Source organism: Eretmochelys imbricata, chromosome 27 (genome assembly GCF_965152235.1).
Source record: "Eretmochelys imbricata isolate rEreImb1 chromosome 27, rEreImb1.hap1, whole genome shotgun sequence".
In the NCBI taxonomy this organism is placed as follows: Eukaryota; Metazoa; Chordata; order Testudines; family Cheloniidae; genus Eretmochelys; species Eretmochelys imbricata.
The window spans coordinates 3,572,600-3,590,731 of record NC_135598.1 but is presented as its reverse complement, the minus strand read 5'-3'; the positions used below and the strand labels follow the sequence as shown (position 1 = coordinate 3,590,731).

Here is an 18,132-nt window from a genome sequence, read left to right as displayed (position 1 = left end):
CTGCCCATCCTGGGAGAGCCAGGCCCAGGACACCAGGACTGTCCACTTCCCCAGGAACCTCGAGGTCCCTTCCATGGCAGCAGAGGAAGGGAGAGGACGCATCAGATGGCAGCCCGTCGCTGCCGGAGCTAGTCCAGTTAATGAGGGGGGACAAAGGACAGAGCGGTCGGTCAGGGCCCAACGCACCAGCTTCGCTGGGCTGGGGGGACACCTGCTGCAGCAGGGATCCCTGGAGCCAGGCAGGGACACGGGTGCAGGCGAAGAGGAGAGCTCCCAGGAGGCACAGAGCCAGGCTCACAGCTTGCCCTGGGTGTAGTCGTAATACTCTGCGGAGAGAAAGGGGAGGTGGTGGCAGTGCAGCAAGGGGGCAGCCCGTGGCCCTGCCCTGCCCTCCCGGATGTCAGAGGGATGCAAGGCCAGAGGGACCCCAACGCCGGGCCCAGAGCCACCCAGCGAGGGCTGGGAGGGATTCGGCCTGGCCACGTGGGCCGTGGGAGCAGAACCCAAGGGGAGCCGGCAGGGACGCCAGCAGGAAGGGTTGTGCTGCAGGGTTATGCTGCAGGCTGGAGCTAATCTGCATTTACCAACCCCGCTCCTGGCCCTTGGGGCTGTTGCTTTTCGGATCCCTGACCCAGGGCTTGGCCCTTCAGCGGGGAAGGCGAGCGCTGTGTACATGGGCTGGCCCAATGGCGCGGGACCTGGGAGGGTTAAGGCCTGTGCTAGCAGCCGGGGTGGGGGCAGTGACAGTGATGCCGAGGCTGAAGGGGGAGATGGGCTGGGCCCCTCACAATCCCCGTCAGGCTGGCGGGAGTCGTGAGGGGAAGGGGTGTGTCTGCAGCTGGAGGGGAGAGATGGCCACCTCTGCAGGTAGGAGCTGTGCCAAGGGCAGGCTTGGGTGGGGAAGGGCGTCCTTACCAGTGGCCGGTGGGACGTCGGCTCCCACTGTCCCCGTGGCGCTGGGCGGCGGGGGCGGAGGGACCACTTTGCTGTGGAAACAAAGCGAGGGCAGGGAGTCAGCAGCGAAGGGGGCAGGAGGGAGCTCCCCATCCCCTGAAACAAGCCAAACCACCGCGGCCTGCAGGGGCTAGTGGAGGGAACAGTTCGGGAGTCCTGGAGGCAGAGAGCCGGGGCAGAGAAGACCCTCGGGCTCACACAGTAGGAAGGCCCTGTATCTAAAATCCCGCTCCTAAATCTCTCCCCCTACCCACGGCATAGCCCATCTCCCAGTGATGCTTCACCTGTCACCCTGGGTGCTAGTTAGCACCCAGGGGCCCAGCTAGGCAAGGAGCCCTGTTGTGCCCAGAGCTGTGCGCGTGCCCACACACACACAGACACTGTTGTGTCAGGGTGCTGCCCACACACACACACAGAGTTGTGCCAGGTGCTCCACACACACACACACACACACACAGAGTAAGAGCCACTCCCCGCCGCAAAGAGCTCACAGTGTGAACAGAGAAGGCGACGGGCGGGAGAGGGGAACGTTCCATCCCTGCGTTACCCAGGCACAGAGATGAAGTGACTACCCCAGCATTACCCCGGGAGTCTGTGTCAGGGCCAGGGATCGAACCTGGATCTCCTGAGTCCTAGCCCAGTGCCTAGGCACAAGGACATAAATGTCGAAGGTGCGGGTCTGGTTAATTACATCTTATAAAATCAGCTGCCCTCTGAGGCCCCAGGTCCCACTGTCCGGGTTCCCTGGCTGCTCTTCGTCACCCCTCGTGGCAAGGGCTGGGTGAAAACTGCTCATGTAAACAGGAAGCCTGAAAATTGGGTTTCTGCCCCAATGACTGTGTTCATGGCACTCCCTGGGAAACTTCACATTTTTGTAAAAAAACGGAATGTCCCCAAACCAAACATTTCTCTTTGTCTGTCCCGCTGCAGTGGCTCATGGGAGCTGCAGTTCAGTTTCCACATGCCCCCATTCCCTTCTATGGGCCGGGCTACATCTCCCGCAATGTGCACCCCTCTCTCCAGACAGGCCCCCTGCTAGTGCCCAGGCTGGGATTTTAATATGTACCTTGGAATGGCCCCCCCACCCCAGTCCTGTCTCCCACCTGCACCCCTCCCTGCCTCCACGGAAGGGACTGGCCCGGGGTCTGAGTGGGAGGAGGTGGAGGACCTGGTGAGTGCGGTCCATGGGATTCTAACCCGGTCAGAGGGGATGTAGTTAATTAAATGGGAGAATTTACTGGAATTCTTGAATTCCCTGCAGCTGGCTCCGCCCATCTCCCACTTTGATGCAGCTGGGACCAGGACGTTTCCCACCTTCCCTGCTTGTTTGATAAACCCATCACCCCCCTTCTCTGCCCATGCACCAGCATCTCCTCCCTCTGCTGGCCTAGGCCCACCTCCCCAGTACTCAGCATCCGACTCCCTACGCCTCCTGTGGCTGGCTCCCCAGTGACAGAGCATTCTCATTACTCACTCCTCCCGAATCCTGCCTGCTGGGGCTGGGTGTGGGTCCAGGCCGACATGGCGTATGCTAGGGGGCTCCTGTGCCCATGCTGGAGGCTGTGCCAGGGGCTGCCATGGGGGGCTGGGAGTGGTGCTGGGGTATGGTGCGTAATGGTGGTGAAATACCACATCTGCTTCTTCATCTTCAGTGTGCAGAGGGACCAGGTTCACCTGCAGGGAAGGAATAAAAGGCTCCGTGGGGTGCCTTACCCTTGGCCATGACCGCTACCCCTGGAGCTTTACCTGACCCTCGGTAACTGTGTTTAGAGAATTGTTTCCTAAGCCCACCAAGACACCCCCATGCTCACAGGCTCTGCAGCTCACAGCTGGGCTTGCCGGCTGCTCTTACAGCTTACAGCTGGTGACCCTGATCATAGAATCATAGGATCATAGAAGATTAGGGTTGAAAGAGACCTCAGTAAGTCATCAGGTCCAACCCACTGCTCAAAGCAGGACCAACCCCAACTAAATCATCCCAGCCAGGGCTTTGTCAAGCCAGGCCTTAAAAACTTCTAAGGAAGGAGATTCCACCACCTCCCTAGGTAACCCCAGTGCTTCACCACCCTCCCAGTGAAATAGTGTTTCCTAATATCCAGCATAGACCTCCCCCCACTGCAACTTGAGACCATTGCTCCTTGTTCTGTCATCTGCCACCACTGAGAACAGCTGAGCTGCATCCTCTCTGGAACCCTCTAGCTCAGTGGTTTGAACATTGGCCTGCTAAACCCAGGGTTGTGAGTTCAATCCTTGAGGGGGCCATTTAGGGATCGGGGCAAAAATTGGGGATTGGTCCTGCTTTGAGCAGGGGGTTGGACTAGATGACCTCCTGAAGTCCCTTCCAACCCTGATATTCTATGATTCTGGTAGTTGAAGGCTGCTATTAAATCCCCCCTCACTCTTCTCTTCTGAAGACTAGGGGCATGGCTACACTTGCAGATTATAGCTCTGTGAGTTAAACCAGCCCTCGGAGAGCGCTGTTGTGTGTTCACACTGACAGGAAAAAGCGCACTGGCATGGCCACAATTGCGGCACTTTCAGCGGCATTGGGAGTGGTGCATTATGGGCAGCTATCCCACAGAGGACCTCTTCCCATTCTGGCGCTGTGGCTTGTGGGAAGGGGGCAGGGAGCACAGGGCATTCTGGGTCCTGTCCCAACGCCCCGTGATGCATCACTTCGCATCCCAGCAAACCCTGTGCTTCCATCCACATTTGGTGCCATCTTTCAATGTTTTTTGTACTGCGCGTGCTGTCTTCCTTTTCGGTCTGTGGGAATGGAGCCCAAAGTGCTGAGGAGTATGCTGATGGGTGTCGCCAGCATGTCATGTCTGGCAGTCGAGTTACTCCTTAAGCTACAAACTGACAGTGAGGAGTCCAATGATGATGTCGACTCGCATAACGCATGTGACACGAGATTGCTTGTGGCATTCACGGACATGCTCACCGCAGTGGAATGCCGCTTTTGGGCTCGGGAAACAAGCACTGAATGGTGGGATCACATCGTCATGCAAGTCTGGGATGACGAGCAGTGGCTGCAGAACTTTCGGATCAGAAAAGTCACTTTCATGGGACTGTGTGATGAGCTCGGCCCCACCCTGTGGTGCAAGGACACGAGATTGAGAGCTGCCCTGCTGGTGGAGAAGCAGGTGGCTATTGCAATCTGGAAGTTGGCAACTCCGGACAGCTACCGATGGGTTGCTAACCAGTTCCGAGTGTGAAACTCGACCGCTGGAATCATGTTGATGCAAGTTTGCAGGGCCATTAATCACATCCTGCTCAGAAGAACCGTGACTCTATGTAACGTGCATGACATTGTGGCTGGCTTTCCACAAATGGGTTTCCCTAACTGCAGAGGGGTGATAGATGGGACGCATATTCCAATTCTGGCACCAGCCCACCTAGCCTCCGAGTACATTAATCGGAAGGGGTATTTTTCTATGGTTCTCCAGGTGCTTGTGCATCACCGTGGGCATTTCACTGACATTAATGCAGGCTGGCCCGGAAAGGTGCATGACACACACATCTTTCGGAACACTGGCCTGTTCTTCCCAGACCAGAAGATCACCATGGGGGAAGTTGAAATGCCCATTGTGATCCTTGGAGACCCCGCTTACCTTTTAATGCTGTGGCTTACGAAACCCTATACAGGGAGCCTTGACAGCAGCAAGGAGCGGTTCAACAACAGGCTGAGTCTGCAGAATTGGGTGCACAATGACTGTGGAGTGTGCTTTTGGCCGTTTAAAGGGCTGCTGGCACTGTCTGTATGGGAAGCTAGACCTGGCCGATGACAACATCCCCACAGTTATATCCGCGTGCTGTACCCTCCATAGCACTTGTTAAGGGAAGGGTGAAAGATTCACTCGGGCATGGACCTTGGAGTTTTAACACCTGGAGGCTGAATTTGAGCAGCCAGAGAGCAGGGTTATTAGAGGGGCCCAGCGCAGGGCTGCAAGGATTAGGGATGCCTTGAGGGAGCAATTTGAGGCTGAAAGCCACCAGTAATGTCTGGTGCCCTGCACGGGAGTGAAGTGCAGTGGTTCCAATGTTAGTAGGAATCTGTGTTTGCTACATTGACTTGCGGTGCCTTTTGCTTTCCTGGGCTAAGGTATCTTTTACTTTATGCAATAATAAAGAATGTTTTCAAAGCCAAAATATCCATTTATTGAAAAGAAAAAATTCATTTATTGAAAAGAAACACAACTGCTTGGGAAACAGGAAGGGCAAGGGGGTGGGGTGGGGAATGGTTCAATCACAGATTTGCGTATGTCCTGTTCTCATACTCAGCCTTCCTGTCTGGAGTGCTGTGCAATGAGGGCTGGCTCTACTGCATGGTGATGGGGGCTGAGCGCGGTGGGTCAGGGTCGTAGTTTGCAGGGCTGGGTGGTGAAGCTCCAGGTGTTGGAAGCAGCTGGTGGCGATAAGAACCCAGATGTTGGGGAAACTGGGTTGGAGGTGATATGGGGGCACAAGGGAAAGAGTTTTGGGACACGGGCTGTGTGCGGTGGTACGGTAGTGCTCCGCCTGCATTGCTACGAACGCCTGGATCGAGTCCGCTTGGCGCTCCATGATGCTTAGCAGCCGCTCTGTGCTTTGGTGCTGGCGATCCGCATTCTGCCGGCGGACCCTCCTTTCACTCTCCTGCTACTCCTGTGCTTTTTGATTTTCATTAAGGGATTGCTGCATTACTTCATGCAGCATGTCCTCTTTTCTTCTACGTGGCCGCTTCCTAATTCTTTGGAGTCTTTCGGCTGTTGATAACAAGGACGGCTGAGATCTCAAGGTTGCATCTGTAAAGCCAAAATGCAACACTTAACAGATGCAGCATTGTTCACACCAGACAGAGCAATGATTCAGCCATACTTAAACTAGACAAACACAGTCTACACAATAGTAGAAATTGCCCATCCCAAAGCGAGCACACATAACCCACGGGAGCCCCAAAATGGTGGCATGGACATGTTAGCCTGACTGGGACAAGGAGTACAGTAGCGCTCCCAAGGAACCTGCGCAAGTGGATTGCCCAGCTTCTGCATGAGACCTTTGAAGAGATCACTGAGGCCGATTACTGAGCACATCAACGCCCTATTCTGCATCTAGGCATGCATGCAGCCCTAACCCTCCTTGCCCCAAGAGCCCACACTGAACAACTTCCTTCCCAAAATAAAAGCCGCTTACCGGGCATGTCCTCTGGTGTTTGTCCTTCCGCAAGCACCGGCCGCTGCGACTGGCTACCTTCCTCCTGGCTTGAGAACAGCTCCTGACTGCATGCACCTAGGGATGCTGGGCTGTCCCTCTCCTCCTCAGCACCCTCGCTCCCGCTTTCCTCCTCCTCCTGCCTTGTTGAACTGGGCTCTGAAATGTCCATGGTGGTACTCGGAGTGGAGGTGGAGTCGCCCCCAAGTATTGCATCCAGCTCTTTGTAGAAACAGCAGGTCGCGGGGGCAGCACCGGAGCGGCAGTTTGCCTTGCAGGCTTTGCGGTAGGCATTCTGCAGCTCCTTCACTTTAACCCTGCACTGCTGTGCATCCCAGTCATGGCCCCTTTCCATCGTGTCTCTTGATATCTGCCCAAAGGTATCGTAATTCCTACGGCTGGAGCGCAGCTGGGACTGGACAGCTTCCTCCCCACAAACACTGATAAGGTCCTGCACCTCACCATTGCTCCATACTGGGGATCGCCTGGCGCGTGGAGGCATGGTCACCTGGAAAGATTCACTGAGAGCACTCCACGCCTGGCTGAGCAAACAGGAAGGGGATTTTCAAAATTCCCAGAGAATTTAAAGGGCGGGTCTGACGGTTGGTCACCTGAGGGCAGGGCAGTAGAGTTCAAAGTGATGACCAGAGTGGCCAGAACAGGCATTGTGGGACACTTCTGGAGGCTGATCAGAGCTCACTAACAGACCAGGGTGTCCACACTGGTGTCACGGCACTCCAGCCGGGGAGCATCAAGCGTTATGCTTCTCGTCGAGGTGGATTATTACCAGAAGCGCTCCAGACGCAGAGTCCAGGTGCTCTACGTGCCTTGCCAGTATGCACGCATCATGAGTTAGGGCGCCCGGGGCTGCTTTAATGCACTCTAACTCCCAAGTGTAGCCATGCCCTTAGATTATTCCAGGGAAAGAATTTTAAAATCTTATTTACATTCCGCTGCTAGGACAGGGGCTTACTCACCTTCTGCACCTAGGTCAGTGGCTCAGGGAGTGAACTCAGGTCAAGTTCTAGTCAATATTTCTGTGACGCTGACAGATTAGGGGCCAGCTCTTGCCAAAGCCCCAGACCTCACTGAACGCTTACAAATGCATGGCTGGAAGCCATGCCAATTCCCTTGTGTATTAGTATAGATCAAAGTGGTTGTTAAATGTAGAAGAGTGTTTAAACTTCACGAAAACTAATGGGATGTTACATGCATGGTTTTTACTACTCTTTAGCCTGTTATAATGTAGCAAACATTCACATTGTGTTACCCCGTAAGTAAATAACCCACTAACCGAGAAAGAAACCTTGTGGCATGCAAATGACGAACTTTAACAGGAAAGTGCTAATTTCAAAGCAAGCGGTCATTGCGTGTGTGATGATTGGAGGTCAAAGACTCTAAATGCATTCCTCAGTCTCCGTCCTCAAAGGAAAAGCCCAAATGGGTAGTGACCCCGGCAGCCTGCTTTCTGTGAGAAGAAGCTATAAGTGTGGATTCACAGGGAATCCTTCATCTCTGGACTGTTTGGATCCTAACAGGGCAGAATAACTGAACGAGAAGATGGAAATCCCCAGAGTTATTCTGTGTAGCCCTGAGAGACTTTTGGGAAACTAGCAGACTACTACATCTCTGCTACCATTTGGAATTACAGACTGTGACTCACCTGTACATATATTGTACCTGCTTTAACCTCTCAATAACTCTCATTCCTTTCTCTTAGCTAATAAACCTTTAGTTACTTTACTATAGAATTGGCCACAGGCATTGTCTTTGGTGTAAGATCTAGGGTACCAATTGATCTGAGGTAAGTGACTGGGCTCTCGGGACTGGAAGCAACCTGAACGTGGTGTGATGTTTGGTATAAGTGACCATTTATCCCAAAGTCCAGTTTGTCGGGGTGGCAAGATAGAGTGGAGAATCCAAGGGGACTATCTGTGACTCCATGGTCAGAATGGGATAGTGATCTAGGAGTACACATTTGTTACTGGCTTGGTGAAATCTAATTAGAAACCACACCACCAGCTGGGGGCGTCTGCGCTTGTTTGTGACAGTCTGCCCTGAGGCAGGAACTCACGGTGGTGGGCTACTCCAGACAGCGTGACAGTCTCGTCCTCGTCAGGCAGACACACATACCTGGGCAGCAGTGGGAGCTGGGTTGAATCCAAAGGATGTCAGTGCGGCCATCGTCATGTTGTTCATGATCACCTGATGCATTTGGGCATTTTGTATCATCATGAACTCTATCAGATCTGCCAGGGGGAAAGAACAACCCCTCACTATAGAGCTGGGTGAGAATGAGCGAGCAAAGCCATTCAGCTCAGAGTAACAGTCAGTTCGACTGACTAATGCCAAGCTATTTGCTGGCTGTTGTGCACGGAGCTCCGAGAAGATCGATAAGAGGCTGTTAATCGTATCTTAGGGGACACGGACATAGCTTTGCTGTGCCAGGAATTCCTGTAGCTGGTTTCAAGAATTGGAGCAGTCTGACCTGATGTCAGCTATGACCTCATAAGAGCATGAAGCAAGATGCTTGGAAACAGTTAACCCGGCTGTGTGATGCTTCCTGGGGATGATCAGGGTTGGGAGGCACCTCGCTACCACCTGCTCCTAGCGTGAGGCTTGTCTGTGCCTCCCAGGGGTCAGCTCCCCACCTCCACCAGCAATGGGCAACACAAGCCCTTTTCTCTCAGCCTGCCCACTCTGCTGGTTAGCAACAGGCACGCGCCCAGCCCCAAACATCCCCCTGGAGTGTCCAGCCCCCGTTTCACTGGCCACTTGCAAAATTCCCAGATCCGCTGTTCCCAAAGGACCAGCACCCCGGATTACCAGAGACACCACGGGACCACCGCACCGCTCAGGTCACAGCACTGATTCATGGTGAAACCAAGTGTAAGCTTACTGAACAGAGATTCAAGTAATAGTAAGTGGGTAGAAGCAGTGATGAACTGCCAAAATCTTAACAACCGGTTCCCTCCTCACCCCACAAGGGGGTCGTGGCCCCCCCCCGGGACCCCTGCCCTATCCACCCCCCTCCGCTGTCTCTTGACTGCCCCCAGAACCGGGCAGGAGGGTCTCGTGGGCCATCGTAGTGGGTGTTCACCCCGCCCCGCCCCGCCCCTAAGAGCCAGAGGGACCTGCCGGGGGGCAAGGTGGGAAGTCCCAGCAGTGCTTACCTGAGGCAGCTCCTGGGAAGTATCCGGCAGGTCCCTCTGGCTCCTAGGGGTAGGGTAGCAAAGTTAAGGCGGTAGCAGGGGGAGCAGCTGCTCCCCGCACTGATCACATCAAAAATGGCACCTTAGGAGCCAACTCCATGGGTGCTCTGGGGCTGGAGCACTGAAGGGGAAAATTTTGTGGGTGCAGAGCACCCACTGGCAGCTCCCCGCCCCGCGCCCGGACCCAGCTCACCTCCACTCCGTCTCCTCCCCTGAACGCCCTCCCCGCCCTCCCCCCGGCTTCCTGCGAATCAGCTGTTCACGCAGGAAGCCTGGGAGGGCTGAGAAGCAATCAGCGGCTTCCTGCTCAGGCCCAGGGAGGCGGAGGTGAGCTGGGGTGGTGAGCGGTTCCCCTGCGTGCCCTCGCCCCCCAGGTTACCTGCTGCGGCGCGGGCGGCCCTCCTTGTGTCCCCCCGCCCCAACTCACCTCCACTCTGCCTCCGCCTCTCCGCGCAAAGCCGCCGCTTGATTCTCAGCCCTCCCAGGCTTCCGACACGAAAGCCGGGGGGAGGGCGGAGAAGCAGAGCGGGGCAGAGCGTAACTCAGGGGCAGAGGCAAGCTGGGGACGGGGACGAGGACAGGGACGGGAAGGGGAGCTGCTGGTGGGTGCTCTGCACCCACCAAATTTTCCCTGTGGGTACTCCAGCCCCGGAGCACCCATGGGGTCAGTGCCTAAGGCACCACTTTTGGCTGGTTGTTAAATTTAGAAGCCTTTTTAGAACCGGTTCTAAAAGGGTTTCTAAATTTAACAACCGGTTCCAGCGAACCAGTGCGATCTGGCTCCAGCTCACCCCCGGGTAGAAGTTTTGGAAACAACTGGTTCCAACTTTTAAAAAAAGTCATACCATGCCTTCTAGAGCTTAGACTTACCTAGCAAGCCATTCCCCTGTCTCATACAGATTAGCTCAACCAGACTCTTCCTCCTAGAGTTTAACAGACAGGCTGGCCCTGGCCCTCCATTCTGAAGACATGCATGCTGGCTGCTTGTCCGCTAGGTAGGTACTGGGTGTCTCTCTTCATTCTCCAGAGATACCAGACTAAGGGCTTGTCTACACTTGAAATGCTACAGCGGCACAGCTCCGCCTCTAATGGTCTGGTGTAGACACTACCTGCAGCGATGGGAGGAGTTCTCCTGTTGGCATAGGGGAGCCACCGCCCCAAGAGATGGCCACTAGGGCCTTGTCTACACTACACAGTTTTGTTGACGCAAGTTACGCCGACAATCAAAAAATGGTGTAATGACATCGCTTGTGCATGTTCGTACGGGGCTCCTTCTGTCGGTGGAGCATATCCAGAGTTGGTGCTCTAGCATCGACAGAGAGAGCAGTGCACTGTGGGTAGCTATCCCACGGTGCTACTCGCCACCTACTCGCTGGGAAGACGCGAGGTGAGCTGTCCTCGCCGAGCAAACAGGAAGTGGAATTTCCAGAATTCTCGGACCTTTAAAGGGGGAGGGGTGAATGCCTGCTACCTGGGTGCAGGGCAGTGGAGTTTGAACTGCTGACCAGAGCGGTCAGGATGGGCATTGTGGGACACCTCCTGGAGGCCGTGTACAGTGACATAGCCAAGCGCGGTGTCTACACGCTAACACACTGTGCTGAAAAAAGCTCTATGCTTCTCATCAAGGTGGTTTTATTTTGTCGGCAAAGCAGGAGAGTTCTGTCGGAAGGACCAGTGCAGTGTGTACACCTCCACTGTTTTGTCAATGAAACCTGACTTTTGTCAACAAAACTGTGTAGTGTAGACAAGGCCTAGGTCAAGAGAAGAATTCTTCCATCAACCTAGAACTGCCTACACTGGGGGGTTAGGTTGGCTTACCTACACCACTCAGGGGTGTGGAGTTTTCACACCCCTGAGTGACAGAGTTAAGACGACTTAATTGTCTAGCGTAGACCAGGCCAAATTCTTTGATCTTAGTCATAAACAGGACAACTCCCTGCTGTGTGTTCCTTTCTGCAGATCTCTCCTTGACTAGACAATCTTGATTAGCTCATGGCACCGTATGCGGATCGACTTACATTGTAAGACACTCAATGATCAGCCAGGGAGAGAGAGAAGCCTCTCCTACCCCCTGCCTGAACCAAATCTGTTTATCACCTTCAAGTGACCTGTCTGAACTTACACATCTTCAGAGCATAGTTTTCAGTGTGGTGACATAACTCCTTAAATATCACCCATACCTACATCTCCCAGTGACTAGGATGACCAGTGCTTTACTGGCTGTTGGTAGAGACTTCCGTGCCATGCTTTGCCGCACTGAGGTGTAGGCATTAGACCCAAGGGATCCCTGTAAAGCTCTAGGTACCCTCTATGCCTGCTACAAGTTGGCACCAAGTGGGCTCTGGGTCACGAGTACCTGCTTTAAAAGGGATGATGTGCCCTGTTTGGTTTCTTTCGAATTGATAAAGATGTCCATTTAAACCATTGTTCTGGTTGGTTTTTAGCATGAGAATTTCAGCTGCAGTATTGTTAGTGTTGCTGAACTTGCAGGGAAGGTTTTATGTTTTACAGTCTCCTACCTTCTCGGACGTGTCCTGGCCTTACGGGCTGAGTGAAAGGAGACAGGATCCCAGGGATCTGCTGAAATACTGTCATTGGCTGTTGGGGAATCTAGAAAACAATGCAGAGAGCAATTAATCTGAGAGGGCTGTGGAATGGGGGGGGCGATTGGGGGGAGGAAGGACTGAGAGCGGGGGGGAATTGGGGAGAGGCAGCTGTGGGGGTGAAGGGGCCACAGCCCACCCCTCTGGAGGGTGAGCCACATGTGGGGTGCAGAGCCTGCTGCAGCCCGCCAGCACAGGCATATCTGGGAGGTCTCAGCACGGGGCAGCCCTCGATGATCCTCTGCCCTCACGGGCGAGGGCTCCGGACAGGGCCTCGCACCTGGCAGAGCCAGGAGCAGTCGGGGGGGAATCTCACAGGGAGGCCTAGTCCCAGCCCAAACCGCCACCCCAACCCTCCTCATCCCACCTCACCCCAACCTCCCTCACCCCAATCCCACCCAACTCCCAGCCTCCCCTCACCCCAACCCCCCCTCATCCCACCTCACCCCAACCTCCCCTTGCCCCATCCCCCCTCACCCCAATCCCACCCAACTCCCAGCCTCCCCTCACCCCAACCCCCCATCATCCCACCTCACCCCAACCTCCCCTCACCCCATCCCCCCCTCGCCCCAATCCCACCCAACCCCCCCTCATCCCAAACTCCCTCGCCCCAATCCCACCCAACTCCCAGCCTCATCTCACCCCAACCCCCATCATCCCACCTCACCCCAACCCCCCATCATCCCACCTCACCCCAACCTCCCCTTACCCCAAACTCCCTCGCCCCATCCCACACAACTCCCAGCCTCACCTCACCCCAACCCCCCTCATCCCACCCCAACCCCACCCAACTTCCAGCCTCACCTCACCCCAACCCCCCTCACCCCAACTCCACCCAACTTCCAGCCTCACGTCACCCCAACCTCCCCTCACCCCACCTCACCCCAACCTCCCCTACTCCAATCCCACACAACTTCCAGCCTCATCTCGCCCCAACCCCTCTCATCCCACCTCAGCCCCTCCCCCCCTCACCTCACCCCAACCTCCCCTCACCCCAATCCCACCCAACTCTCAGCCTCACCTCACCCCAACCCCCCTCATCCCACCTCACCCCAACCCCACCCAACTTCCAGCCTCACCTCACCCCAACCCCCCTCACCCCAACTCCACCCAACTTCCAGCCTCACCTCACCCCAACCTCCCCTCACCCCAATCCCACACAACTTCCAGCCTCACCTCACCCCAACCCCACTCATTCCACCTCACCCCCCCCCAACTCCCAGCCTCATCCCCCCTCTCCCCAATCCCAACCACCCCTCCACGCAACCCCATATTCCTACCTGGGGTTACCACCTGGCTGGTATTTGACTGGCCTGGCTGGTTTTTTATGGATTTGCAGTTGACAGAAAAATAATTTAATCTGCTGGGGTTTTTTCACGTGGGTCTGAAGAGTTGCGTTATTGTCACACCGCACTGGGCTAGCTAATGCTCAAAGTGTCTGTGGCTGGCGAGAGATGCTGCAGCGTTCCCATGCCACAGTTTAAGCAATAACAGGTCAAAAGTACTGAAGATACAGCCACTGTCTGCCCACCACCACACAAGTGCACCGCAGGTGTGCGAGAGAGGGTTTGAGTCACAAGAGTGAGGAGACCTGCGCGGTCACCCACCTTCTCTATGTATGTTCTCTCACTAGACACTATAAAGTGGCTTGGGGGAGGGGGGGTTGCAGAGTTGCTTTGTGGGGGTGGGCGCCAGTGTTTGTACATTTCAAAGGTGATACTCTACTCCCACCCTCACCTCACTCCAGCGCCTCCCACTCCTGACCTGGGCTCCCCCAGCCTGCTCACTCCCATCCCAACTCGCCAACCCCCGCACCTCATCCCAGTCCCTCCCCTGATTACCCTGTCTCACCCTAGTCTCCTCCCCAGCCCTGGCCCCATCAGAGAGCCCAGGACACTAGGTCTCCTGGGGGCGGACACTGTCACCAGCCGTCCTGGCAGAGGGGTGGAGGAACAGCCAGAAACGCAGTGCCCTGACCATCTCTCACCGTGGCAAAGGGAAGCCCAGCCCGAGAAATCAAGACCTGGCTGCCCCATAGCTACCCCGTCCCTGGGGCCAGGCAGTGCCAGCCATGCATGAGCAACTCAGCAAGACCTTAATCTGCGGCTCGGTCTCCAGGATTTACCTACCGGCTGTTGGATGATCTGTACCCGTGGTGGAGTCTCCCCCCGGGCCTCAGCTGCCCCCAAATACATGGTGAAGATGCAGCCTCCGTCTGGAAGGAGCTTGCCAGTGAGGGCTGGATGGGAGCAGCCCTCCAGGGAGCAGGAAAGCAGTAGCTGGCCAGTACAGCTCGTTGCTATAGATGCCGTGTGCAAACAAACCCGCTCCAGAGGCCGAAAAGGCGTCTCAGCAGGGCTCTCCCAGTGCATTGTGTCCCCAGAAACACAGGCCCTGGCTCTGGAGAACCCCTGCACTGAAATGAAGCAGGCACACTCAAGGGGCTGAGTTAAGGCTGCAGCCTTCACTCTGGCATTCCTAGCCTTAGAGGGCACAAGCATGTAGCCCCATCATCCTGCTAGGGCCGGGGGGTGATCCTGAGATGAGGAAACACTCACCAGCATGAGGCAGGGGTTCACATTCTGGCTCCGGGTCACATCCCTGCGCCCGCAAGGTTAGCCACGCACCAGCAATGGTGCGGTCACCCTGAACTTTGGGAAGAAAGGCTCAAAAGCCAGGCCACGTATCCGCAAACCCAAAAAGTGACCGAAAAGAGAGATTTCAGAGGCCGAGCTACAACTAAAGCAGAACAATCGCCCAGCTCCCACTGTGTTCCAGGGACCAGAACCTCCTAGTATCAAAGGAGGGTCAGATTTGTAAAGGTACCAGGCACTGAAGATGCGCTTGGTGGGATTTTCCAAAGCTCCTGGGCTACTAAGACAGAAAGGCAGCATGGTCCAGTGGTTAGTGCACTAGGCCTTGTGAGACCTGGGTTCAGTTCCCAGCTGTGCTACACACTTCCCGTGTGACCATGGGCATCTCTGGTTCTCTGCTCCCAGGGGGCTCCTAGCCCTTGTTAGCCGACGGCCAAGGATGTTTGGTGAGGTGTCATCTATGCCCGTTTATACCATCCGTGACTTTAACCGCTAGGACGCACTGTCCCTTCGTGGCGGGCAGCCCGGGCTAGGCTGACGGATGCCCCAAGGTCCTAACCACCCGTGACTTTAACTGCTAGAGCTCAGAGCTCCTTCGCAGCGGGCAGTCAATACTGACTGACAGGTGCCCCAATGGCAGCACTAAGAGCCTCTCCACACCCGTGACTTTAACTGCTAGAGCTCACAGCTCCTTCGCAGCGCGCAGCCAGGATTGACTGACAGGTGCCCCAAGAGTTTGCCCCGTGGAGGCGGCACAACTCAACGCTAGGCTCTTAGTACTCTCACCTAATGGCCAGGCTTTAGAGCCAAAACGGCTGAGGTTCTTTCATTGTGTTGGCTGCTTTACAGTAAACCAGAGAAAACAAGTCAGGCTTATGCACAAATGGTTACCAAAATTTATTAAGCTAGATTCTAATCATATGGTTACAAAATTGCTAGTGCCTACTTATTTAAATGTCGAGATGTTACACACACAAACAAGTTACAAAACTGAAGCCACAATCCCGAAGGAAGAAAACAAAGTATAGAGCTCTATTTCAAAATATGTGTACACTAAAGATAGGAGATCAGGTGTGGGTGCTTCTTACCCTCCTTGCATCTCTCGATTCCAGCGGTGCCAAGCCAGGATCGGTCACTCAATTCCGCGGAAAGATGAATAAGGGACAAGGCGTAGGGACCCTCTTAGCTGCAGAAGCCTTGGGAGGCTGTCACTTATCTGACCAGCAGATAGATAGTGAAAAGCACTCAAAAATCATGGTGCTGTAGGTCCCCTACTTATACCTCTGTACTCCTTTATTCTCTTTCTCCTTTCTTATGCCAAATTGAGGCTGGTCTGTCTGGGTGATGCCAGCTTTCGCAAGAGTAGTTTACACTTGCAAGGGAGAGAAACAATAAGTGTTGACTACTGGACATTTCTTTTATCAGGGTAAATATTTTCCCACCTAGGATGTTGGTGTGTGTGCATCACGCTATTTAGTAGGGGCTAAGAGCCATGTCTGTCACAGGGCCTCTGCCTGCTGTGAGCTTAATCGTTGTATCTGCTCCCAGAGGCACATTGTAGCAGCACACCTGTGCTTTCACAGCTTCAAAGGCTGTGCTGGAATATATGTTAAGTGCCCTGTTCCGGCTTCCTCCTGTGTTTCCAGCAATGCTGGTCTGAGGGGGGGGGGGGGGGGGCTGGCTGTCTGGCTACAGCCCTGCCCTGCTTAACAGGGGGGTTGGGAGAGTAAATACATTAAAGATTGGGATGGTCAGTTGCTGTAGTGAAGGGGGCTAGATAAGGACCTAAGACAGAGTCACGGTCAAACAAGTCATTGGCTTACAAGGGACCAGCAAAGACAGAGTCTGTCAAGTTCTAGTTAGTGCTCTAACCACTGGCCATCCTGTCACTCTGATTCTAGGACACTTTGCCTTGGGGAGCTCCTATAAGGCACAAAGGAAAGGAGAGGCGTCTGCAAAGCCACGAAGCTGCCCCTGAGTGAAAAGGGGTCATACAGAGCAGCTGACACCCTGCTAAGAAAGGCGGAAGGCTGGATGGAGTGGAAGGTGTCGGTAAGCGCAGGCTGGGGATCTACGGCAGCTGGGACGAGGGAAGTCTGTTAAGCGATTTCTCAAGATGATGATTTTGTCAGGGCCTTTCATATTTGGATCTGTCTCTTTCCCTTTAGAGTGGGAGCCTCTGCTCCTCCCACTTAGCCTCCCGCTTGACTGGAGCCCCCCCCAAGGATCAAAGGCTCTAAGGGTGTTGTTCTCTCCTTACAAAGAGACGCTTTCACGAGGCCTGAGATAATAGTGAGCTAATGGAAGCCCTTTCAAGTGCCGCACTTCCAGGTGCAAAGTGTTCGGGGAAGGGAGCAGTGAGCTGCGACTGACCTGGTGGGAGGAACTGAGCGTGTGAAAGCTCCTTGCACACTCGTGCATTCCAGCTTCATAGCACTGGCCTGGGGAACCTGCCCCTAGGGATTCAGTCACGCCCTGGGGCTGTGCACAGGTGTAATTCCATTGGCATCCATGCAGCTCCTCCCCAGGGCAGCCGCACTTCATTGTGTCAGGCTTGCTGCACCCTTCCCAACTGGGGAGCAGGGGGTTGGAAAGGAGGGAGGGGGAAGGGTCTTCTCCAGTTGGTTCCTTGACCCCAATCTGACTAAAGAGGCAGCCTCTCTCCGGCCTTCCGGGGTGGGAAGCACCAGCTGTCCACTCCTTCTGTAATGGGGATCTGGTCACATACCTTGCATAAAGTACAGTCCAGGGATCCCCTCCCCACATGGGCAGCATCAGCTCCCTGCAGTCGGAGTCTATGGCACATCTATTCTCTGTGCTTCTCGGAGGTGAGAGCTCCACCTGGCCTTTTCCTGCACGATGCTTCCAGCCAGGACGCTGGTCTATTAGCTGTATTTTTCCAAGCAAATTTGCCTTTTATTACTATTCTCATCGATTTTTAAAGCTAGAAGGGATCACTGTGATAATCCAGGCTGCTGTTCTGTGTAGCACAGGCCTGAAAACCTCACCCAGGGATTCCTGACTCAAGTCCATAACTTCTGGTTGAGCTTGAGAGTATCTTTTCGAAAGAGACACTAGCTTATGATGGTCCCTTCTGGCCTTCAAGTCTATGAATCTCTGAGTCTTGACTTAAAGATGGCAAGTAATGGAGAATACATAATGTTCCTGGGTAAGCTGTTCCAATGGGTAAATACCCTCCCTGTGAAAAATGTACAACTTATTTCGATTCTGAAATTGTCGAGCTTCATCTTCCAGCCATGGAATCTCATTCTGCTTTTTTTTCCCCCTGCTAGATTAAATTTTCTCTCCATGTTTCTAATTTCTCCAGGCCCTTCTGGATTATTGCTCTGCCCTTGCTGGCTTTAGCTATAACTCCCAATTGAGTATTATTTTCACATTTAATTACCAGGCTGATCACGCCCTGTATCCGGCAGAGCCCAATCTGCCTGCTATGAACTGAGCCTGCTATATAAAACTTGGTGGTTAACATGCTTTACTCTGGAGTAACAATTTGCCTGCAAAAAGGTTTGCTTCCATTTGCATGGTAATGAAACATTCCGGTAGAGGCATTGGAGG

At 54.4% G+C, this 18,132-nt stretch overlaps 1 protein-coding gene across 1 annotated transcript; it reads right to left on the bottom strand.

The window, feature by feature from the left end:
• Positions 1-294: 294 nt before the first annotated feature.
• Positions 295-14,334, bottom strand: PRR29 (proline rich 29). Its single transcript, XM_077806034.1, has 6 exons — positions 14,092-14,334; positions 11,879-11,969; positions 8,281-8,396; positions 2,429-2,628; positions 916-986; positions 295-326 (listed from the first exon to the last, which is right to left on the bottom strand). Exons 1-6 carry the CDS (start codon positions 14,332-14,334, stop codon positions 295-297), a joined length of 753 nt encoding a protein of 250 aa, XP_077662160.1.
• Positions 14,335-18,132: the final 3,798 nt, after the last annotated feature.

Bases quoted from the DNA above. Each gene is read 5' to 3' on its own strand.
- PRR29 (XM_077806034.1), bottom strand. From the start codon at position 14,334: ATGCACTGGGAGAGCCCTGCTGAGACGCCTTTTCGGCCTCTGGAGCGG. The intron at 2,629-8,280 runs GTATGTGTGTCT...CCTTCCCTGCAG, and splicing joins CAGCTCCCACTGCTGCCCAG to GTGAACCTGGTCCCTCTGCA. The intron at 987-2,428 runs GTGAGTAATGAG...TTGTTTCCACAG, and splicing joins GCAGGCAGGATTCGGGAGGA to CAAAGTGGTCCCTCCGCCCC.